The 25,716-nt window shown below is 41.3% G+C and overlaps 1 protein-coding gene across 1 annotated transcript in view; it reads left to right on the top strand.

Annotated features, from left to right (window-relative positions):
* LOC133446328 (protein FAM124A) overlaps positions 1–25,716 on the top strand; it is a 58,663-nt gene that overhangs the window by 8,319 nt on the left and 24,628 nt on the right. Inside the window, exon 2 of the mRNA XM_061724341.1 lies at positions 7,149–7,180. Coding sequence (XP_061580325.1) covers positions 7,149–7,180 — 32 coding nt within the window. The remainder of the gene's footprint in view (positions 1–7,148; positions 7,181–25,716) is intronic.

The following is a 25,716-nucleotide window of genomic DNA, read 5'->3' as shown; positions in this document are numbered from 1 at the left end:
TGCTTTCAGCATTTTCTCCTACAGAATAGTAATGTTTTAATTACGCCCCATCCGTCATCGTCTGGAAGATCATAGGAATGATGATTTATGACTTCATGCATACTTTACTTCTGTCTTCCTTCATCCTCCTCCCTCTCGTTTCTTCCTCCCTCCTTCCCGCCCTAATCAAACAACGGCCACCTGAATGTGTGCAGCTCTGCAGAGGTCAGCGGGCCGGCGGGCCGGCGAGCCCGACGGCCGGTCCCTCTGCAGTCAGGCGAGTGCAGGACTGGGCTTCTGCCCGTCTGGGCTTCTCTCCGTGTTTATTGTGTTTGGACGGAGATGAACCGCGGCAGCGTCTCTCCGCGCTGGGAACGGCAGGCCAGACGTTAACCGGCACTGCCAAATACTCACACCCAAGGGAGCCGTTGAACAGACGCAACCACACACATCACTGCCTGCAAGTTTACTCCCAAGAGTCATAAACTTTAAACACAATCTTTTTTCCATCTTTTTCTTTTCCATCTTTAGTCATTTCATTCCATAAATGCAGTATATGACATTTACAATATGTCATTTCTGCTGGAAGCTGCCAGGGGATAGTTGTCTTTCTTTTTTTTCCCCCTCCGCAGCACCCCATCATCTTTCCTCTTATCTTTATGGCTTCACCTCCTCTCTTCCTATCCTTATTAACTGTTCATTCTGCACCTAACATTCCCGTGAGTTAGATGGACGACCTCCTGCTGCAGGAAACAGACGCTGTCCTCTGTTTCCTGCAGTTCCGGAGGGCTTATTAGTTTAGCGCTGGAGTCCCGGGGAGGGCATGTGTGGACGGACCGTCCTCCCGTCAGCTGACTCCTCGGGGGCTAATATGATACGCTGTAGTTTATATGTGAGCTGAGATTTCACAGAGCGGCTCAAGTAATCATAACAGGAACAAGGATTCATGACAGTTCTGCAGTTAGCACGTCAGCATACACATATGCGTACATAAAAAGGTACATTTCTCATTTTCTGGATCAGATTAGTGGAAGTCCACTGCCGTCTCTCACAGCTAACACATGAGAGACGTCCTCTCTTTTATGGTGGTTTCCCAGATCCTCTCCATCACCTAGGATATACATTTATAAAAAAGTAATTGCTTTGCTTTGCTTTGATTTGCGTTATTTCTTGCTAATAATCGAAACAAGAACACTGATAATAAAACTGGAATGTCTCATCTTTGATGAGTACAAAGTTAATAATTGGGATTATGATATACCGAGTGTGTTCAACTCCTAGCTACCCATGCAAATATTTAAAGGTGACCTATTATGGCATCTAATACCTATTTTAAACAGGCCTTGAATGTCTTAAAAACAAGCTTTTGATTGTTTTTGTTAAATAAATTAGAAATTCAGCCTCTAAACCATGTCTTTATCTTCCCATTCTCTAAGCTCATTATCTATGCAGGATTCTGAGTGGGCGGGGCTATAATAATGAGGCTCTGTGCTGATTGGCTGCCTGAATGACGCGATACACCGCTACGAAAAAGTGGTGGAAGCTCCGGCCGGCGGAGTTATTCACACCGTGTCATAACTGCATGCGATGCGAGCAAGCGTCAGCAACAAAATCAATTCCATTGCTTTATTTTCTATTGGACTGTCCTAACTGGCCGCAGCGACGCAGCGTTTTGAGCTGAACATTTGTCGGACACCCTGCTTCTATTTCCTTCCTGTCGCTCGCGTTGAAAGACGGTTGAAAGCGCTGTAGGAAACAGTCATGGATGAGGAACGGCTGATCCAGTTAGTTGAAATGAGAAGTTATCTCTATGATTCCTCCTCATTTCAATACAAAAACCTCAATAAAGTGGCAGCTGCTGGAGGGAGATGGACAGAGAACGTCTGATGTCACGCAGTGCTACGATAGTCGGACGCTCATGCAGTTACACGGTTTTATAGTTGTGGGTGTGGTTTGCATTTTGGTTACGTAACAACGGGAGCAGAATCTAATTGGCTCGTAGATCCACATCACACTGGACGGATCATCCGGGCGGCTGTATAGACACTGCAGAATTTGGTTGCTTTCCTCCTTCTCTGAGTTGGCAGGCTGAGGGGAGACCACTTTATATGTTAAAGCAAGAAAAAACCTGTTTTTCATAATAGGTCCCCTTTAACAATTAATGAATTTGCTCAAAACCACGATAGAGTCACTATAAACCACACAAAGTCACCATAGCCTATATATTAGTGCTTTGGCAGTGTTGGCGGGAACATTTCCCTCTGAAAGCAGACGTGTGTCTCCGTCCCAGGCTTGCTAAGCTACGCTAATGTACTCCAGACTGCTGCTTCATGTGTCAGCAGGATGAGCAAAGACCCTCATTATGTTTTGTTGTGTTTGTGTGTGTGTGTTTTCGTTTTCAAGATGATTGCTCCCACCACCAGCTGCACTTTAATTTGTAATTTAAAGGTTGCTCGTGTAGAAACAGCTTAGAAGAGAACCAAAACAACCTTTGCATTACTAGCCGGCTAGCTCATCTCGGCCATCTTTTAGCTCCAACCATACCTTATTAGTAATTTCAGTTCAGTACGGCTTTATTTATATAGCGCTAAATCACGACAAATGTCATCTCAAAGCACTTTAACAAAACAGTTTATTGTTTATTTTACTGGTTATTTATCTCTGGATCTGGTTGGCAGAAGACTGGAAGAAGCGTTTAAAAGAAAAACATGGTTAATTCTGGTTAGCTACTTTTCTTTTAATGACATGAATCCCAAAACCCTCTTCTAACCCTTACCCTCACCCTAACCCTAACCCTCTTCTAACCCTAACCCTCTTCAAACCTTAACCCTCTTCTAACCCTAACCCTAACCCTAACCCTAACCCTCTCCTAACCCTAACCCTCTTCTAACTCTAACCCTAACCCTTTTCTAACCCTATAACCCTAATCCTAACTCTAACCCTCTTCTAACTCTAACCCTCTTCTAACCCTAACCCTAACCCTATAACCCTAACCCTAATCCTAACCCTAACCCTCGTCAAACCCTAACCCTCTTCTAACTCTAACCCTAACCCTTTTCTAACCCTAACCCTATAACCCTAATCCTAACCCTAACCCTCTTCTAACCCTAACCCTCTTCTAACTCTAACCCTCTTCTAACTCTAACCCTCTTCTAACCCTAACCCTCTTCTAACTCTAACCCTCTTCTAACCCTAACCCTCTTCTAACTCTAACCCTCTTCTAACTCTATAACCCTAACCCTAATCCTAACCCTAACCCTCTTCTAACTCTAACCCTCTTCTAACTCTAACCCTCTTCTAACCCTAACTCTCTTCTAACTCTAACCCTCTTCTAACCCTAACCCTCTTCTAACTCTAACCCTCTTCTAACCCTAACCCTCTTCTAACCCTAACCCTCTTCAAACCCTAACCCTCTTCTAACCCTAACCCTATAACCCTAACCCTAATCCTAACCCTAACCCTCTTCAGACAGATTCATGTAGAATTACAGGCAAGCACCAACAGGTTAGCATGCTAACTATAGTCGATGTTACAGTATATCACACTCTTCAATAGCTATTGAATCGTCACTCTTAATTGTATTTTAGATTTTTATGAGTGGTTAGAAATTGAAATTTGTAGTTTTTGTTTGTTTTTGAGTCACTTCTCATTGAAAAGGCTCTTAGCTCTAACTGATGGGTGAATAGTTTCAGGCTAAGCTGTCAGACAAGGCAGGTTTATTTGTGTAGCACAGTTCATACAAAACAATTCAAAGTGTTTTACTTACAATTCATTTAAAAGTAAAATACTTTAAAAGCAGACATTAAAGACAGAAAAAAAGTACAAAAGAATAAATTGGAGATTGGACTCCTGGTCTCAGTGAGGACTCTGGTCTCCTGGTCTCATTAGGACTCTGGTCTCCTGGTCTCAGTGAGGACTCTGGTCTCCTGGTCTCAGTGAGGACTCTGATCTCCTGGTCTCATTAGGTGTCTGGTCTCCTGGTCCTAGTGAGGACTCGGGTGCATTTGATCAGTTGTGAATTAGATTACAGTCTCCTGGTGAGATGGTTGTATAGATTTGTGTGTCATCTGCATAGTTATGGTAACACATTTAGTTCTTTTTCATAATTTGAGCCAGTGAGAGCAATATAGATGTTAAACAACAGAGGCCCCAGATCTGAACCTTGAGGAACTCCACATGTTATTTTTATTAGATCTGATGACAAAAATAGTCCCAGCTTTTAGATAGGACTCTAGCCAGGTAAGTTCCACCCAGTTCTTCCACCTGCCTATCAAGATGTTCTGGTCGACCACGTAAAATGCAGCACTGAGATCCAGTAAGACCATGACTGAAATGTTCAGTATTGGAGTGGATGTGTTAAACGTGACTTGATGTCCGCTGTTTTTAGGCACTGAGGAAAGACACCTGAAAGCAGAGATGTATTTACAATGTCTAGACCAGGGGTCGGCAACCCAAAATGTTGAAAGAGCCATATTGGACCAAAAACACAAAAAACAAATATGTCTGGAGCTGCACAAAATGAAAAGTCTTGTATAAGCCTTAGAATGAAGACAACACATGCTGCATGAATCTATATTAGTTATAACTGCATACTCGGCTGCAAATGTAGCTGCTAATGTCTTTCCATTTGACTCTTTTTGTTATTGGATAACTTCTCGCTACAGAGCAAACATTCTGGCAATAAATTCAAAGGAATCTATGGAAGAGTATTAGGGCCAGGCAGGAGAAAAATAAAAATAATATTTTAGTGGAGGAAGATTTTTTTTTCATTATGCACTTCGAGAAAAAAGTCGAAAATGTCGAGAAAAAAGTCAAAATGTTGGGAAAGAAGTTGAAATGTTGAGAAAAAAGTCAAATTGTCCAGAAAAAGTCAAAATGTCGAGAAAAAAGGCTTTCGTTTCGACTTTATTCTTGAAATTGTATTTCAACATTAATCTCGACATTTCGACTATTTTCTCGACATTTTCACTTTTTTCTCGAAGTGCATAATGAAAAAAAAAATCTTCCCCTCTCAAATATTTTTCTTCTGCATGGCCCTAATACTCCTAAAATACCTAAAAATCTTCGTTAACAGAAATCTTGAAATGTAATATTTATTCTACACATTTTTACAGCATTGGAAAACATTTAGGATGCTTGTGTCATGTTTTTTCTCCTACAGAAACCATGTTAAAACCAAAAATATATTTCCCTCCCCCATCTATTTCCATTTTCAAACATTTTTGAAAAAGCTCCAGGAGCCACACGGGCGGCGCTAAAGAGCTGCATGCGGCTCTAGAGCCGCGGGTTGCCGACCCCTGATCTAGAAGATCTGAGGACATTGAGCAACACTTTTAAGAAGCCCTGTTGGCAGAGTATCAAGGGAGCAAGGGTGAAGTTCAGGTGGTGTATGATGTCATCCAGGTTCTTATGAGTGACTGGACAAAACTGGACCTGTTGCATCAATTTGTGAGATATCTTGGTCATCATTGGGCAAATTGTTTTCAAACTGCTTGTGGTGAAGAGTCACTTTTTGATCCAGGATCTTTCCAGTCTCTTAAACATGAGGAAACCCTTTTGGATTGGATGTGAAGCATCTTTACTAACCACCACATTGCCTTCTCTTTAAGCTTCTGGGATTAAACCTGGACAGCTGAAAATCTACAATAGGGTTTGCACTTCGAAAAAGTAAACAAAAAAAAGAAAAAGGAGAAAACAAACTAAAATAGTATCATATAACACCTTTAAATGCCCACACAGTGTTTCCGGTCAGTGTCAATGTGCCGGTCAATGTTGGCTGGAACCATCATTAGAGCAAACAACTGGTTTGTTAGAGACTAACACAACGTTTTGATTTACCGTCCAACATCATTGCATACATGTACAGTATTTGCCAAAAATGGTGACATCTCCCTCTAATTCAAATTAACTTATAATAATGATAATCACTCATGGTGATTATGCATTTATGGTTACTTTTATAAAGAAAATAGTGTGATCTCGATATCGAGATCACACTAACTCACTATTTTGACAGTCTAAAGTACTAAAACTCATGGATCTAGTGGCATTTCAATCTGCACAAGTAATGTTTAAAGCAAAAAATCGGATAACATTCAGAAATTATTCATTGGGAGGGAAGGGGGTTATAATTTAAGGGGAACCCTAAACTTCAAATCTTTATTTGTGCGTACAACAAAAAGAAGTTTTTGTGTATCAGTTTGTGGAATTAAATTGTGGAATGGTTTGAATTTGGAGTTAAAATAATGTACAAACATAAAACAATTTAAGAAGAAATATAAAGAAATGGTTTATTTAAGGTACAAAAGTGAAGACTGTTTAAAGATCAGCAGCTGTGTGTGTTCTGCTATTTTGTCATGTTGTCTTTGTATGTTCATATACTTAGATATACGTATTATATTTATATCATAGTTATATTAGATAACCTCTGATAGACCTTAGATCTTGTATTAAACTAAATTATTATTTTTGTAAAAAATGATATATATTTATAAAAATTAGTGTATAGTATAAAGAATAAATACAGACATATAATTTATGTTTAGTTGTGGAAAGGGGGTGGGATTAAATAAGTTTATTCTTGCTCCCACTCCTTTTCGAAGATGTAACTTGAAATGTGTGTTTTGATGTTGGTTTTTATCTTTATGTGGTGGAATGCCCACCTGGATTTGTTTTTTTAATCTTTTTTCTTGTTTTTTATACATGAACGAACGAAAATGAAAAAGGAAAATGAATCTTAAATAATGTGAGTTTGATGTAATCTGCAAATTACGAAAGGACACAGCTGTCATATAATTTCTGTAGAGTCAAAATGACTAAATATCTTGTTGACATGTATTTAGATGAAGTAGAAATAAATGGTACTATCAAAAATAAATGCTCAAGAAAACAACCTACGTAGTTTAATCACGTAAATGTCACTGTACTGTATGCATTCAGACAGAAAGCATATTGCAGTGGCTCTGTGCATTCTTGTGACCTTTCCAGCTGGACCCGTCCTACTGTTTAGCCAGATGTTAGCACTTCATATGAAATAGAAGTATGGCATCCCCTAAATCAGGGAAAGTGCAGTTCACACTGTAACATAAACTTGTCTCCTCTCTGTTTCTCGTCCCTCTCCTCCCCTTCAACTGTCCACATCACCTGTCTGGATCTTTGGTTCTCTGCAGGTCTGATTACAGTCCCCTGTCCTCAACGAGCAGTAAGTAACACTGACCAGGACATGAAACACTTCCAACAGTAACACACACACACACACACACACACACACACACACACACACACACACACACACACACACACACACACACACACACACACACACACACACACACAGCTCAGATCCAGGACATCATCTCCCTAATACATACTGACATAGTAAGTCCAGTGTGGGGAGGCCAGACTGTGTTTGTGTTCGGTGTTCACTAAGACCTTCAGCAGATTTCAGAGAGCAGTTTCAATGAGTAGTAGTAGAGCAGTCTGAGCTCCAAGTCAACCAGCTACTCTCAGTGATGGTGCATATTCTGTAATACTTAGTATATTGGAAAGTTTGGCAAAGTTTTGGTGAGGATGAAATACAAGAAGAACGTTATTTCTTCTTTTTTTTTCTTTTTTTTTGTCCGCATATATATTAATGGTTAATACCAAGTTTGTAAAAACCTAAGGCATATATCAAATTTTAATAGATAATATATATTTTAATATATATTTATCTTATTGATATAGATATATATATATATATATATATATATATATATATATATATATATATATATATATATATATATATATATATATATATATATATATATATATATATATATATATATGTATATATATATATATATATATATATATATATATATATATATATATATATATATATATATATATCATATATCATATATTATATTTATCTTATTTATCAATAAGATAAATATATATTAAAATATATATTATTATTTTTTATTTTATTTTTTTAATATCTCTTTATTTCACAAAAGAAAGGCAATCAGATACATCCTTAATGACGGTAGGTCTTACAATTAAAAAAAAAGATTTAAAAAAATTAAACAAAAACATACACAAGAAATAAATAAATAAATAAAAATAAATAAACTGGGGAAAAAAAAGTGAGTGAATAAAAATATGGAAAATAACATCAGTAAGTAACAATAGGGGCATCAAAACTCAAATACCTACAGATACATAAGATACATAAAGTAAATGACAGCAATAAAACAGCAATCAGCGTACAATGAAGTTCTCTAAACCAGAGAATAATGGGAACCAACATTCTTGAAAAAGATTTTTTTTTTAATTAAATGTGATGGGGTGGGGGTGAGGGGTGACATCCGCTGCTAGTCTGAAACGAGAAAAACACAGGGAAAAGCACACAAGCCTTTGAAATCTGTAAGAGAAAAAACAAAGAAACAGACACGAGAACAGACAGAGACACAAACAGCAACCATTCCAGGTCCCTGAGACTGAATCAAAGCTAAACTACTGCGATTATCTGACCCCCAAAACTGTGGAGTGAGTGTGTAGGTGAGTGAGCAGGTGTGTATGTCTGTGTACGTATGTCTTCTTAGTTTAAAACGGGGAAAAAGGTAGAACTACAGTACAATTCCCTGAAAGCAGTTTCCCTTATTTACTGTCCCTACAGAAGAATAATGCAACAATTTGTTGAGAGCAAACAACATTCATTAGATGTGCTTGTTACAGTAACTGACACCAGGTTGTAGCATCCTACTTGTCCCTCACAAAACAAGGTCATCCAGATAATAATTTAGATCATGCAGATAAATGTTTATGCCATTCTTTCTTCTGTTACTGCACTTGTAACAGAATATAATTATAGGATGAATAAGCACAACATTAATGAAGAAATGGAACAGAGAAAGACCTGAGTTGTGGCTAATGGGAATGATGATTTTAAGAGGTGTTGAGGTGTGTGTCTGCAGGGGGTCACGGCCGGCTCCCAGTCTGGCGGCCAGTCCCCGGGACTTTCACAATGTGAGGATCATATCCAATATTAGCCCATTAATCTGGTGTGCAGGAAGCTGCATTATCCCGCCCACACTGCACTCAGCAGCCAGGGAGAACAGGAACACCCACGCACTCGCACCAGCACTCAGCCGTCCAGGAGGGAGTCCAGCTCGCTCTCACCGTCATGTTTCCTTCGTCACGGTCAGATCAGATGAGCGTCTGCTCGTAATTGTCACAACGAGAGGTTAGAACAGGGGTCTTCAATCTTTTTTAGCCCAGGGCCCCTTGGATGAGAGAAAAACAGAGCAGGGACCCCCGCTTGGAATTCTTATTTTTTCCCTTTTTTTTAATGTGTCAAGTTTTAAGCCTGGCTTATAATAACTTTTGGATGTGTTTTATTCTGCTTATATCACCTTATTAACCAGTTCCTGACTGGGTTATTAGCTACATGTGTTTACGGTTGATGAAACTTTGTCCTCGTCAGACGTGGAAGGAGTAACGTTAGGCCGAGCTGGAACGTTACAATCTCCAGCTTTAGGCTTCGCTATTGTCACTAATTTATCCATCAGGTCTAACTAGCGTTAAATAGGAAATAGCTAAGTCAATTTCATAACAAATGTTCTTTTCTTAAACAGCTAGCTAGCTGGTTTTTCCGCTCTAAAGTTGACATTAGTCACATGACTCACGTCATGGGAATCATTTATGTAGAGTTTAGACTAAATAGTTATTGTCAAAAGTAGATTATTATCACCTGTTAATGGAGTTTTCTCAATCATATATATATATATATATATATATATATATATATATATATATATATATATATATATATATATATATATATATATATATATATATATATATATTTTTTTTTTTTTAACTCTTACAAATTACTTTGGTTAAAATTGCCTTTATTAGGGCCTTCGCACTGTCAGTGCGAAGGCCCTAATAACAGTATCTGTAGGAATTTTTTCTTTCTTCCTTTCTTCTGACCAAAGGAGGGCCTTTTTCCCCCCTAAACGTGCCCAAAAAGTCACCAAATTTTGCACCAAGCCAGGCCTGGCGAACAATTTGATATTTCATGGTTTGCATTAATGGGCGTGGCCTAATGGCTCAACAACACCCCCCGGAAAACTTTGTGCCTCAAGCCCCACAACACGGTTTGACGTACATGCACGAAAATCCGTACATACGTGTATCATGTCACAACTTAAAGAAAAGTCTCTTGGCGCCATGGCCGAAACCCAACAGGAAGTCGGCCATTTTGAACATTTTGAATTAATCGCGTAATTTTGGCACAATTTATGCCATTCCTGCGGCAGTTAATACGGCCCGAACCGTAACGTGCACTCAGGTGTGTTATACATCAAAATGTGCGTCTCCATCTTGCGACTACGCGCATTACTTTTGTAAGTGACTCAGACGTCTGACTCCAACCCCCCGACCAATCGGTGTCCTGTTGTGTGATGATGTCAGATACAGCCGACTCAGCAGCTTAGAACCTCGGCAGAATAGATACAGAAAAGTATCTACTCGGCACGTTAGACCACTAGTGGAAAAGAACCAAACTGAGTGGAGGAGAGTCGAGTCGGGGTGAGTAGGTTCTAGTGGAAAAGTGCAATTTGTTTACTGAGTCAAAAGTGTGCAGCTTCTGTAGTATCACAGTTTCACGCGCTCTCTAGACACAAGCTGCCAATCATTAAGCCTCTTAAAGACATAGGTTTCTCCCTGTTGAAGTTGGAGGACCCCCTGCAGTGCCTCTGCGGCCCCCCTAGGTATCGCGGATCACCGGTTGAAGACCCCTGAGTTAGAACATAAATATGGAGTTTCTCATTATCCAAAATCACAAGAAGTGGTGAACTGTTTGTAACCCTGAGCAAGCTTTTGTTTTGTCCATTATTTTCCAGTATCGGGGGATCTGGTGATTTAGATTTTGTAAGTGCTCAGCGATAACAGCGTCACCCTGAACCTACTTCAGATGTCCCAGCTTTTAAGCAATCTTCTGCCTTAAAAAGGAAAAGCTGGACTTCTAAATGGCTGATGTTCTTCCTGAGTGATATGATTTGTGCAAACAGGCCGTCTTTGTTATAAACAGGCATATAAAAGCCTGGTGGAATGTCATGCAGAGGACGAGGCCCGGAAGGAGCCGACAGACGGTTACAAACTACTGTGAGGACAGATTTCCTGAAAATGTGAAAGTGAAAAGTCCCATTTGTCCTGGCGCTGTGTGTGGCTGCTGACTTTAGCCCACAGTGCGTGTTGGACGTCTGTGATGGCTTTGGAGAGGTGCGTGTGCTGGTGCAGCGTTAGACTCCCGTCTCAAGCCCTCACAGAAGTATGTTTAGGTTCACGTAGACAGCATTTGCATGTTTACACAGGTGCTCTTAACTTTCCCTGACTTTTGACCTCGTCTCAGACCAGCCGTAAGGCCTCCAGAGACGGTGACATCATACTAAACCGTGAAGTCTCACTGGCTCTGCTCTCAGCTGAAGACCCTACGAAGAAAACATTTCTGGAGTTCACTGGAGCAGGACCTGGAAACAAGAATCTAAAAAATGTATCACCAAAAAGGTCATTCATATGATTAACCCTGGTACTGTCTTCGGGTCAAAATGACCTCATTCTCCTTCCTTCTTTCCTCCTTCTCCCTTCCTTCCTTCCTTCCTTCTTTTCTCCCTTTCTTCCTTCTGTTCTTCCTTCTGTTCTTCCTTCTGTTCTTCCGTCCTTCCTTCCTTCTTTCCTTCATTCCTTCCTTCCTTCTTTTTTCCCTTCTTTCCTCCCTTCCTTCTTCCCTCCCTTCTTTCCTTCCTTCCTTCCTTCCTTCCTTCCTTCCTTCCTTCCTTCCTTCCTTCCTTCCTTCCTTCCTTCCTTCCTTCCTTCCTTCCTTCTTTTTTCCCTTCCTTCCTTCTTTCCTTCTTTCCTTCCTTCCTTCCTTCCTTCCTTCTTTTCTCCCTTCCTTCCTTCTTTCCTCCCTCCTTTCCTTCCTTCCTTCTTTCTCCCCTCCTTCCTTCTTTTTTCCCTTCTTTCCTTCCTTCCTTCCTTCCTTCCTTCCTTCCTTCCTTCCTTCCTTCCTTCCTTCTTTTTTTCCTTCTTTCCTCCCTTCCTTCTTTCCTTCCTTCCTTCTTTTCTCCCTTCCTTCTTTCCTCCCTTCCTTCTTCCCTCCCTTCTTTCCTTCCTTCATTCCTTCCTTCCTTCCTTCTTTTTTCCCTTCCTTCCTTCTTTCCTTCCTTCCTTCTTTCCTCCCTTCCTTCTTTCCTCCCTTCCTTCTTCCCTCCCTTCTTTCCTTCCTTCATTCCTTCCTTCCTTCCTTCTTTTTTCCCTTCCTTCCTTCTTTCCTTCCTTCCTTCCTTCCTTCTTTTCTCCCTTCCTTCCTTCTTTCCTCCCTTCTTTCCTTCCTTCCTTCTTTCTCCCCTCCTTCCTTCTTTTTTCCCTTCTTTCCTTCCTTCCTTCCTTCCTTCCTTCCTTCCTTCTTTTTTTCCTTCTTTCCTCCCTTCCTTCTTTCCTTCCTTCCTTCTTTTCTCCCTTCCTTCCTTCTTTCCTCCCTTCTTTCCTTCCTTCCTTCTTTCTCCCCTCCTTCCTTCGTTCCATCCTTCCTTCTTTTCTCCCTTCCTTCCTTCTTTCCTCCCTTCTTTCCTTCTTTCCTTCCTTTTCATCCTCCCTTCCTTCCTTCTTTCCTTCCTTTCTTCTTTCCTTCTTTCCTTCCTTTCTTCCTTCCTTCCTTCCTCCCTTCCTTCCTTCCTTCCTTCCTTCCTTCCTTCCTTCCTTCTTTTCTTCCCTTCCTTCCTTCCTTGACCCGTAGACAGCACAAGGGTTAAAGAGGATCACACCAGTCTGATCAATGAAGCTGTTGTTCTTGCGGTGAACTCATACAGGGAAAGTGGCCTCTTAGGAAAGGAAATGCTTTTGTAATCAGTCTTTTCAGCTTTGTTTAGCTGCTCCGGGCACAATCTCTGAGCAAAACATTGGCTTCAAGAGCTTCATTGCCAGAGTCCCACCCTGAATACACACGGACTGGCTTATTACTGGCCACAGCAGACAAGTGGCCACTCGTGTCCCATGATCTGTAACGCTGTATCCGTGCATTTACGACACGAGGGATCAGCGAGCAGAGCGCTGGATGTTTTGGTCCAGAGAAGGGACTGAAAACAGAACGATATCAAGGAGACACTCACACACACAACTGGACGAGACACGTGAAGAGACGCCGCATGTCACACATGATTTAGCACATCTAACTGTACGTGTATTTACTGCATGCAGATGCTCTCTCCTGAAAACGTACATGGCAGTCCTCACAAAGCTGGATGAAAGCTGAACTTTGCTGTTTTTAGTGAGTAAAACATTGACGGTGAAAGCACTTTTCCCACGGCAGTAAATCTAAATTGAAAGATTTAAAAAGTCAAAAGTAAAAGTGCTGCAGAGGGTTGAACAGTTTTATAGCAACAGAGAGATGGAGACAGGTTGGCTTTTTAGGTTTTACTTATGTATTGATTTGCCAAACATTAAAATAAGGACAAGACTAAAGAGCTAAACAGAGATTTGATTCTCTTTTGGTGCTTTTCCACTAGCACCTCATCATCTCAACTCGGCCTGGTTTCTTTTCCACTACAATTCAACACCTGGAGCAGAAGTAGGAGGTTGGAGTGAAGCTGCTGTGATTATTTTGATTGTGTATCTAAACGAAAAAGACAACAACACTAAAGATGTAGAACCTGGAGGAGATGATAGATGTGCTGCTGGGTCTGTGGCTTGTGTTTGATATCAAGTTAAAAAATCAGAGTGAGAGAAACTTCAAGCGGCAACGCTTTATAATTTGTTAGTTTGTCTCAGTGCTGCTGAAAAGTCAGCTGGAGCCGTGAGCAGCTATGAAGAGACAGAGCTCCTGGTAGATCTGGTCGTTCCTTATCTCCGTCTAGATCCCTTTTTAATTCTCTCCTCAGCACCAGGTTTATGAACATCTGCACCTCAGAGTTGGATCACCAAACAGACTTTTGCTGCCATTGACTGTTGAATAAAATGAACCAGAATCCGTCAGAGTCTCTTTCTCTGATTTCCTCCTCCTGACTCAGACGTCTGACTCCAACCCCCCGACCAATCGGTCGGTGGCCTGTAGTGTGATGATGTCAGATACAGCAGACTCAGCAGCTTAGAACCTCGGCAGAATAGATACAGAAAAGTATCTACTCGGCACGTTAGACCCCTAGTGGGAAAGAACCAAACCGAGTGGAGGCGAGTCGAGTCAGGCTGAGTAGGTACCGTATTTTTGCGACCATTAAGCGCATATAAACGTCTTATTTTTAATTTATTTATTTTTTCACTCTATTTGTGTGTGTTGTAAGGCGGCGCTCCATGTGTGTCTAGACGGCGCCTTTTCGGTCGGTGCGCCGTGTGTGTGTTTTAAATCCAAAGATGACACAAAAAACTGAAGGTGCGCCTTTCCACATGGCGCGCCGAATGGTCGTGAAAATACGGTACTAGTGGAAAAGCGCAATTTGTTTACTGAGTCAAAAGTGTGGAACCGGTTCTCCTGAACAAGAGCACCTTCTGTAGTATCACAGTTTCACGCGCGCTCTAGACACAAGCTGCCAATCATTAAGCCTCTTAAAGACATAGGTTTTATCCCTGTTTTCACACGTTTTTTGGATGTGTAACGGAGATCTGAGAGCTCGTGACCTTGTGACCTCTTTGCCTTTTATCCGCACAGACGTACATTCACACTCTTTGAAAATGCCGCTCTGCCCTGCGGACGGAGGGCAGCGCTGAGTATCCTCTAACACAGCGGGCTGGTGGCAGTGACGTCAACAACGGCCCTTTGAGCAGTCTGGACAGAAGCTGACTGAGCAAAGCCCACCTGGACCAGGGGCTCTCTCAGGCGGTGGCTCGTAGACGGACAGGGAGGATGTGGGGATGTGGCGGGGGGGGGGCGCAGGCCATCACGCAGCTCCCGAAGCTCCGGCCTGCAAACATGCACAAAAAAGAAAAAAGGGCTACAGGAGCGATGGACAAAAATTATGACTATGAGATACTTATATTAAATAAAAATGGAAATGGAAAAGAGAGGAAGGGAAAAGGAGAGGAGAAGAAAGGTGAGAGGCACTGCCCAGCGGATCATGTCGGTGCCCCCTGCAGCATAGGCCTATAGCAGCATATCTACCATCAAGCTATATTTGAGACTTAACTATTATAGTCTTGTTCTATAGCTGCAACTATGACTACTGACTCTAACACACTAGAGTTTACACTACCTAGAGATTTACCAACACCAGCTAGAGGTTTACTAAACACTAACTATAGGCTTTACTAAACAGAAAGGTTTTAAGTTTAGTTTTAAAGGTGGAGGTGGTGTCAGCCTCCTTAACCCAGATTGGAAGTTGGTTCCATAGTAATGATGCCTGATAGCAGAACGCCCGCCCTCCAAAATCTACATTTAGATACTCTTAGAACTACGAGTAAACTTGCACTCTGAGAACGGAGAGCTCTGCAAGGAACATAAGGCACTATCAGGTCTTGTAAATACTGCGGAGCTAAGCCGTTTTGGGCTTTATACGCAAGTAATACAATTTTAAATTGGATTCTGAATTTTACGGGTAGCCAGTCTCACAGTCTCCGCGCTTCTTCACTCCCTGTGTCAATAACGTTGGTCGCTTAGCTACAATGCTGAGAATGAACTTCAGCGAGCACCTCAAGAACGGGACCCTTTGATGAATCGTTCATTACAGTTCTGAAATATAATCGATGGTATAATCGTCGGTTTATAAGAATTTTTGCCCAGAAGAAAAAAGAGCGACAACAACTGCCCATTACTATGTTCTTCTCTGGAAAAAACACACCTGCACCGCAGCTTTAGAAGAAAAAGACGCTACAGAGCGAGTCAGGATGCAGCAGCATCAGAAGAGCAGGGAAATACGCGCCAGTCACAATTTGTCCTACTGTACTTATTGTATTCTTTATCATAATGATTTTTCATTTTCTCCCATTCAAATCCAATTACTCAGGTCGTGGTTGGGCGGGGCTGATCTCCACAATTTGAAGCCTTGTATAATTGTAAAAAAAATAAAGGTTGCTACTTCGCGGATTTCACTTATCACGGGTTCTTTTTGGAACGTAACCCCCGCAAAAAAACAGGGATTACTGTATAGGTTTATATTTGAGTGACAATGAAGGCCCCCCCATGCGGGGTGGTTCCACCCTGTTCAGACAGTAAAGGTCACATGGTGTTCATGAAGCTTTTCTACCTAAGCTCCTCTAGTAATCTGTTCCTCCATCAGTCTGCTATGACCCGTCCCGTCTAACAGCAGTATCAACCCGGGCCCGGTGGCTCCGCGCTGCAGCTGGGCTGCTTTCACTCCTGAAACTTCAGGGTTGGCGACACATCCATACAGAACCCCTTTGTTTGTTTCTCTCTGAGAAGGAGAGCTGGGAATCCCCTGTCCTTCCAGGCCCTGCTGCCATTTCTCTTTTGCAGTCATGTTAAGGAAAAACCTTGCAGCCAGAGTGCGACGTGTCTTCCAGACGACGGCGTAAACAAGCCTGTTGATTCTGATGTGTCAGCCCGTGCAGCGCAGTTACAACATGTGCAAATATGCAGACTTGCAGATTTCCCTCACCCAAGTGTGAGAGGCAGCTGAGAAAAACAAACAGAAGCTTTCAATTTATCAGTTTAGATCAGCGTATCAGTCACTCCAGCTCTTCATATGAGAATTGCTTACGCCACACTTATACAGGCAATCGGTACTTTTCAAATGGCCATTAACTCAAATAATCAATTAAATGAGGCACATGCAGCAAATATACTGTACCAGATGTACTTTTGTAAGGAGCAGCTGTGCAGAAAACTCTGTTAACCAGGAACACAGTGAAACTGTGTGCTGGGGAAGACTTGCTGCATCTCCTAGGGTTTTCCCCCACTCCTAAATAGCTTTAGATGAAAAGATTTAGTGTTCAGCGTAACTCTTGCAGAGCGTGTAGAGTTTTGTTTGAGACTCGATCAGATTAATCTAGATGGACTGGAGGAAGTGAAATTAAAGGAAAACAGAAAAGTTTGTCTCTTTTCTTTTAATTTATATTGGGTGCTCGCAGACTCCTGAGATGTCAGACGGATTTCACAAGTTGTTGAATTGAGAACTCTTTAAACTGAAAATCAACAAGCCAGGAATGATGAAAGGAGTCCATCATCAATTGTAAGTAAACTGCCTAAATAACCTGCTCCTTTTCAGCCATCTTATTTAACCCTTGTACTGTCTTTGGGTCAAAATGACCCAATTCTTCTATCCTTCTTTCCTCCTGCCATGCTCTCTCCTTCCTTCTTCCTTTCCTCTTTTCCTCCTTTAGTCCCTTTTCTTCCTACCTCCCTTCCATCATTTGTTCCTTTATTACCTTCTTTGCTTTTCCTTCCTTCTTTCCTTATTCTCTCCATTCCTTCCTTCTTCCCTCCCTTCTTTCTTTCATTTTCTCTATTCCCTCCTCCCTCCCTTCTTTCCTTTTCTCCCTTCTTTCCTTTTTTTCTCCCTTCCTTCCATCTTTTCTCCTTTCTTTCCTCCCTTTCCTACTTCCTTCCTTCTTTTCTCCTTCCTTCCTTCCTTCCTTCCTTCCTTCCTTCCTTCCTTCCTTCCTTCCTTCCTTCCTTCCTTCCTTCCTTCCTTCCTTCCTTCCTTCCTTCCTTCCTTCCTTCCTTCCTTCCTTCCTTCCTCCCTTCCTTCTTTTCTCCTTCCTTCCTTTCTTCCTTACCTCCTTCTTTCCTCCCTTCCATCTTTTCTTCCTTCCTTACTCCCTTTCCTACTTCCTTCCTTCTTTTCTCCTTCCTTCCTTCCTTCCTTCCTTCCTTCCTTCCTTCCTTCCTTCCTTCCTTCCTTCCTTCCTTCCTTCCTTCCTTCCTTCCTTCCTTCCTTCTTTTCTCCTTCCTTCCTTTCTTCCTTACCTCCTTCTTTCCTCCCTTCCATCTTTTCTCCTTTCCTTACTCCCTTTCCTACTTCCTTCCTTCTTTTCTCCTTTCTTCCTTACTTCCTTCTTTCCTTCATTCCATCTTTTCTCCTTTCTTCCTTACCTCCTTCTTTCCTTCCTTCCATCTTTTCTCCCTTCCTTACTCCCTTTCCTTTCTTACTTTCTTCTTTCCTCCCTTCCATCTTTTCTCCTTTCCTTACTCCCTTTCCTACTTCCTTCCTTCTTTTCTCCTTTCTTCCTTACTTCCTTACTTCCTTCGTTCCTTCATTCCTTCGTTTCTCCCTTCACCCTCCCTTGACCCAAACACAGCACAAGGGTTAACTTTGACTCATATGGACGTGTCTGGCAGCCTGAAAATGGAGTACAATGACGGTTTGATCTCCATAAAATCAGCTATTAGTCCTGAGGACATCACTACACACCATACTGGCACCAAAGATGTGATATTTGCAGAAGGATGTGTGTCTACAACGATGGGGATGGTTAGGAGAGTCTAAGAGTCAGAGTTAGTTAAATTCTGTTCTAGAAATGGCTCTGATCGTGATCTCAATACCGTTTGCTGCTGCCGTCATATTTGTGGCCTGAGCTAACTCATCCATTTCACCCACAACTATTTACAACCGTGGTATTTATAATTATTGTCATGTTTATCGTTGCTGTCAACATCCTTTTATCCCCTAAACATCATTTTTCATTAACTTCATGGAAGACTGTGAAGAGTTTGTCAGGCTAACGGAGAACAAGACTCGTGAGAACATCCTCGTCCGTCCTGCTAGGAATAACAGAGAGTAAAGCTCGAACATCTCTACCTCATTACAGAACGTTATACTACCGTCAAGTCTTAACATTGTAATTTCTTTGGTGCAAGTAAATCAAAATGATATGTATGTATTGGAGCTTGCATCCTTTCTTTCTGCTTTTTACCAGACGACAGAAAGGGGCCCCCATCTTGAGTTTCCTCCTGAGCTGCGTTGACTGCGAGCCAGCGAGCTAGCGCTGCGACTGCAGTTTTTCTGCACATACATGCACACACATGCATGCACACACATACATGCACACACATGCATGCGCCGTGAGGCCAGGCGGAGTTTTCCCTGCTAATCACTCTCATATGTGGAGGGGCCACTGGAAGGCGTGTTGTTTTATCTCAGGTCGTCATCTGCGGGCATGGCTGCGAGCATGTGTTGCTGGTTAGCGCTGGTAAAGGTAGGAGTGTGTGGGAGTCTCCTGCAGACGGAGGCCGGTCTGTGTGTACATGATCACATGTAGAGTCGGTTATGTTCATGCACAGTCAAGGCAAGAACATGGTTAAGCTCAAACCCTCAAGTGGATTAAAAGCTTAGAGACAGTCTTCACACACATCCCCCTCCGGTCCCTCCACACGACTGGGGTGATTTAACCTTTCATTGAGCTTCCTGTTGCAGGCAGCACCCCAGTAAACCTAATGCAGGAAGAAAGCATTAGCTGGACCAGCTGAGCTGTGCCTTTAGTCCGTGAAAAGAATCAGTGACTACTAAGGGTGTAACAATATATCGTGCCACGAAATTTCACGATACAAAAACGTCCCGATACGTGTCGTGGAGGTGACAAACTGTAACGCGATATTGGGTTATTAATATTAATATATTGTGTTTATTAGTAACGTCCTATTGGTGCAGTGGGATCACGTGACGACCGTGGCTCGACCCGCGGACCAAAATCTGACTACGCTCAGAAGAAACTAGTACCGTTTTGCGGTCCCGATCACGGGACTCTTGGGGGGTTTTGAGCTCCGAACTTTTACTTATAAGGTGAGAATGAATCAATCTTTTTTATGATGTAAAGATTATGTCGTCCCCAAAGGTGTGAGGATGAAACGATAACGGCCTCAGGCTGGAGCATGTGGCTGAAGCTTCGGGACTTTTCATTTATTTACTTTTATTTATTTAATTTTAGTTGTTAAATTTCTGGAAAAGAAAAAAGTCAAGTCATACATGAGAGAAACTATTCAGTTTGTGTCTAAATATTTGTTCTTGTATAAACTGAAGATGCATAATGCAAACCTGACATTTACTTTTAGTTCAGTTTGTGGAAAATGGTTGGCCTGGCTTTCTCTTTAAAACTTAAACAGTTATAAAGCATTACAAACTGTAACAATAGGGCAAATGCACAGCATTGTTTTGTATTTTGTGTCTTTCAAATAAAAGGCAATTTTTTCCAGTCATCGTTATTGTGACCTTAATATCGTGTATCGTACCGTATTGTGAGATTAGTGTATTGTTACACTCCTAGTGACTACGTTTCCATGCATCAATAACCCTTTTCTATCCAGAATATTAGCAATAACCCGGTTTTGCACGGCCATGTAAACACCAATAACCCCTTTGAATAACTGGAATTTGCTCATATTCCGGTTTTTAAAAACCCAAATATGACCCCAGGGTTACTCCTTTTCTAACCCGAATATTTGGTCATGTAACGGGATTTCCCCATCAAATGGAACAGGAATTTGTTTTTCCAGGGGACTACAGATGGAAATTAGCCTTAGGCTATAATCTGGCATATTTACATGTGAATGTTCATTAATATGCACTGTCCCATTTTAAATAAATAAATAAGAAATAAGAAATGGAACAGGAATTTGTTTTCTGCACATGTTCTTTTCGCAAGGAATCTTGGTCTTTTGAGTCCAGGAAGCGACATACAGAAATCCTCCCGCCAGTCGGCGTCGGTAACTCCATCATTACTCCCCGTTCCCATCAGTCCTGACTGCACCTTCATCCAAAGTGTCCGGGTGGTCCAGTGGAAACTGGTAGCAGGATATGGACGGCACAGCTCCGGATCCATTTACCATTTCTTCACGTCTCTCCTTCCATTAATGATGAAGGCGACGAGGAACAGTGTTAAGTCCTTGTGGTGGGTCGGTACCAGCACCAAAGCACAAAAGAAGGAGACTTATACTTTGATCCAGATATCCCAAATGATTAATTACCATGTATACAAGGATAACCCTGTTTGCTCACGTATGGAAACAGATTATTCCCAATGTTTCAGTAACCGGAATATTGACCTTAACCCCAATTTTGACTGCATGTAAACGTAGTCAATGCACCACATTTACGTGACTTAGTAAATTGTAGCTGTGCATACAATACATCCATAAATAGATGTTTTATCTTTAAACTAATCTTAGCACTTTGTTCTTGTAATTCTCTGATTTAGGATGCCAGTGACAACACCAATTTCAATTTTCAATTTCAACTCCAATTCAGTCCTTTTAGGTTGTTTTTTTTTACATAGCTCTACTTGATTCATCCTGTTTCAACTGTTTCTGTCACTTTTATAGCAGATATTCATTTTAAAACAAGCTTTTCCCAACTGCAATTTGCCATAATATTGAAAATGAAAAGTTTCTAATTCTGATAAATCAGCATTCCAGCTGTTAAAGGTGTCTGTATAGATTTGAGACTGATAGCTGGACGGCAGTCGTCCCAGGACAGATAGCATCTAATTGCAGGAGAGTCAAATGCCAAGAAGATGAATACTGACGGAGCAAATTGTAGGAGGACGTATGGAGGCTCAAACTCAGACTTAGATGTCTTTATTCTGAGTAGCACTAATATTAGATCAACAAGGAGATGTCCAAAGAAGACAAAAGTGTATGATGGGAGGAAAAGTTGTGATGAAAAAACCAAAGTAAGGAGTAACTGATGGTATCTGGTCTCAGCTTGGTTTGCTGTGTTTGTCTAATGAGGCAGAGATTTCTCTGTTTCATGTCAGACTCGGGAAAGAAGAGACTGTTGGAGCTGTAAGTGCGGCAGAGGTGGTAGTAACGAGTTACATTTACTCTGTTACATTTACTTGAGTACGTTTTGGGAAATGTTGTACTTTTAGGAGTAGTTTTGAATCACTATACTTTTTACTTTTACTTGAGTAGATTTGTGAAGAAGAAACTGTTTCTCTTACTCCGCTACATTAGGCTACGTTGAGCTGTTACTTTTCTTTTATCCCTTTTATCCACGTACGCGTCAATCTCATGACATCACTGGGTGATTATTTGGGAAAAATGTTTGTTTTTGCATGTTTTGTCACATTTACACAGACTCAAACACACACAGAGTTTCTATGAGTTCATGGGCTTGTTCTAGTTCTGCCTGGTTAAAAAAGAAAAGTACAAAGGCTTGAAATTTTGTGCTACTTGTGCTTAATTTATTTTTTTATTCTGAAAAAATGTTGAGAAAGAAAGCAAAATTTCGTGAATAAAGTTGAAATGATGAGAAAAAAGGCAAAATTTCGACTTTATTCACAAAATTTCTGTTATTTTATTATTTATTAAAGTACTTGAATTTACTTTAAGCTTATTTTAATTTAAGCTATTTTTTATTTTTTATTAATTTTAATTTATTTTATTATTTTATTGATTTAATTTCCCTGAAGATGATTATTTTGTACTTTTGTCTGTTTGAATGGTTGTGTTAAAAAAATAAATCAGACGTTACTCAACAGTTACTCAGTACTTGAGTAGTTTTTTCACCAAGTACTTTTTTACTTTTACTCAAGTAATTATTTGGATGACTACTTTTTACTTCTACTTGAGTCTTATTATTCTGAAGTAACAGTACTTTTACTTGAGTACAATTCTTGGCTCCTCTACCCACCTCTGAATTGTGGGGACATCAAGCTGTGTGAGGGGCGAGTGAATATCCTCACAGATCCCCCTCATCCCTCTGTTTGGACTCTTTATACATGTCAGGTATACAGACACTGAGTCTAATGGGATTAAGCAGACATTAACTAACAGGTTTCTCCATCTGTGTGTTTGTGCATAAGACCTGGGGCCTTATGTACTAAGAGTGCGGCGCACAAAAAACGTGCGTACGCCACTTTCAACGCTCACGGTAGGATGTACAAATAATGACGTGAGCGTAGAAAGCTGCGGTCCGGCACTCACACATTAAGGCTGTTGTACGCACTTTTCTGAGGTTCTGTCCGTTGGCGACACTCACTGGTGATGCAGTGAAGTCCAGAATATGAGGAAATTTAACGTCAACAATAAGTTCATGACCACGTGAAGGACGCGACAGTCCCGACATCACCAGATAAGTTACACAAGAGTGGAGCTGCAACAATCTCACAATCAACCACATCATCTGAACAAACAACTAAAGGAGCTCAACGATGGAACCAGCAAATCCTGATGGAGCTTTGGCTCCGTTAGAGGAACCTGCTGATGGCAGGATCAGGAGCGAGTCCTCAGGCACCAAACTGATCTGCTGGTCCAGGATGAAGACTGGACCATCAGCTGGTTTAGTCTGGACCTGCTGGTCCAGGACTAAGACTGGACCATCAGCTGGTTCAGGTACCAAGAGGATCTTCTGGATCTCTGCCCTGAACTGGAGCAGCTGCTCCGGTTCAGACCAACATGATGCTTCAGCTGGAGCTGCAGGTCGGACATCTGTCTGTCGTCATGACGACCGTATGGGAGGACTACTGATAAAAGCCAGATCTTAAACATCCCATAACTGTGTCTGGACAGAAATACATTAAAATTAATTTTGAAGCAAAAACCGGTGTTGTGCCAAAAAGTGATTGTCTGCCAGAATCTGATTTCTTCTGATTTGTGGCCGCGGGAGCGCGCACAGCAGCCCGCTGAACGAGAGCGCTAAACCGTCAGATTTCAGATTATGAAGCTCAAGAATGAGATCAAGTCAGATTTAGGCAGAAACAACCTTTCATTAACTGTATTTGGCCTTCAATCACTTTTTGGCACGACACCTGTCTCTCCTCCTGCGGATGCAACACTCCGAGTTACAGCAATTTTGCTCTTTATTTCTCACGTTTGCACCTCGATAATCCCATCGGCACAAATTGTCTTTATTTCTGCAGCGGAGGAATCAAATCGTAATGCTTCATGTTTTAAATATAAATGTATTTTGTTCACATTGTTATACTTATGAGAGTGGTGATCGCGGACATCCATGTGTAAGACTCAATAAACGTGTACATTGGTCTTAATCCGTTAGTAGCCTATATAATATGCATGACAATAAAGCAGAACGAGGAGCCGTTTTTCATCCACCAAAAATTCTGGTGTCGGTTCTTAAAATACAAACAAGAAAAGCAGAGTGTAATGATGCACTAACGCTGCCCATAAACATTAACAAACCCGTACGATCATAATAAAACCACAACCCTTCACCCAACGCAACGCAACGCAAAGAACATCATACATGTAGGTGTCAAACTGAATCCCAGAAGGGCCGGTGTCCTGCATGTTTTAGATGTTTCACTGCTTTAACACACCTGATTCTAATTAATCATCATCACCAACTTGTCATCAAAGTCTGGATAGTTCTGTTGATGACACAGTCACTTGTATCATGGTGCAATGAAGCAGGGAAACATCTAAAACCTGCAGGGACACCGGCCCTCGAGGACTGGAGTCCGACACCCCTAAATGCCCCAAAATGAATTATTTATTCCAGCTCAGAGCATTTTCTTCTTAGGATGAGCGGGTTTTAATGGATAATTATCTTCATATCATATTCAAACATATATTTGAGGGAGGAGACCAGGCGGAGTGTTGTGCTCCCGCATGTGCGCTCAAATCCACGCTGATTGGGATGTACAGAGAAACCTGCGTGGATTTGGGCGTACGCACAGCTTTGTACATATGAATTTTTGCGGTCTTGTTAATTCCACGCACGAATTCACGTTGAAATCCACGCACTCTTAGTACATGAGGCCCCTGGACTTTTAGGGGCAATGAGGAGGCCTGGCTCTTATGAGATGTTGTTGGGTCCTGTTCAGAGTAAAGTGTGATTTAAGATTATCTCAGGGGTTAAGGTGAGGCAAGATTTAAATACAATACCCAAATGAAATGTGTGTGTGTGTGTGTGTGTGGATGGCATCCGTCTTAAACCTGATCTTCCTTGATCCTTTTGTTTTCTCCCCAGAACGGGTCACTTTAGACCTCAGTCTGGACACTTCAGTCCACCATGTGTGGGAGTCTCTCAACTATGAGTAAATGCGTCCTCTGGGATGTCATGTCAGTGTTAGGTTATGATTTATACACCTATTTATGGACATCCTGTTGCTGACTTGCAAATGAAACAATGTCAAAGTAGTTGTTTCGTGGGTATTGTTAATGGAAGACTGTTATAAAGTTTTTTATTACGCTAAAAACCAAAAAGAAATCACCCTGCGCTTGACGGTATACTGTAAACTACATGTGCAGCCAACAGAATTGTATATTTTAGGAGGGTAAATGTCAACTAATACGCAGTGGAGCGACTCTGTCAGGACAGATTGGGCCATTTAGAAAGGGCTTAGCCTCCTTACAGGAGGATTACAGAGTTAAAACAGCTCTGGGTCTGTTATCAGGTGTTAAGGACCAAAACCACACCATTCAAAGCAGTTTTGAGTCAGAACACAATACACACAAAAGGAGTTCATGGCCTCTGCTTCTGTGCGACTAGACCAGGGTTCGGCAACCCGCGGCTCTTTAGCACCGCCCTAGTGGCTCCTGGAGCTTTTTCAACAATGTTTGACCTTTTTTTTCCTTTTTCTTCTTTTTTTCCCTTTTTTTCTTCTTTTTCTTTTTTCCTTTTTTTCTCTTTTTTCATCTTTTTTTCCTTTTTTTCTCTTTTTTTCTTCCTTTTTCCTTTCCTTTTTAATCTCAACATTTCGACTTTTTTCTCGACATTTTGACCTTTTTTTAGACATTTCGACTTTTTTCTCGACATTTCAACTTTTTTCTCAAGATTTTACTTCAACATTAATCTTGACATTTCGACTTTATTCTCGAAATTTCGACTTTTTTCTCGACTT

The sequence above is a fragment of the Cololabis saira genome, chromosome 6 (genome assembly GCF_033807715.1).
Source record: "Cololabis saira isolate AMF1-May2022 chromosome 6, fColSai1.1, whole genome shotgun sequence".
NCBI lineage: Eukaryota > Metazoa > Chordata > Actinopteri > Beloniformes > Belonidae > Cololabis > Cololabis saira.
This window is presented reverse-complemented; position numbering and strand designations above follow the sequence as displayed.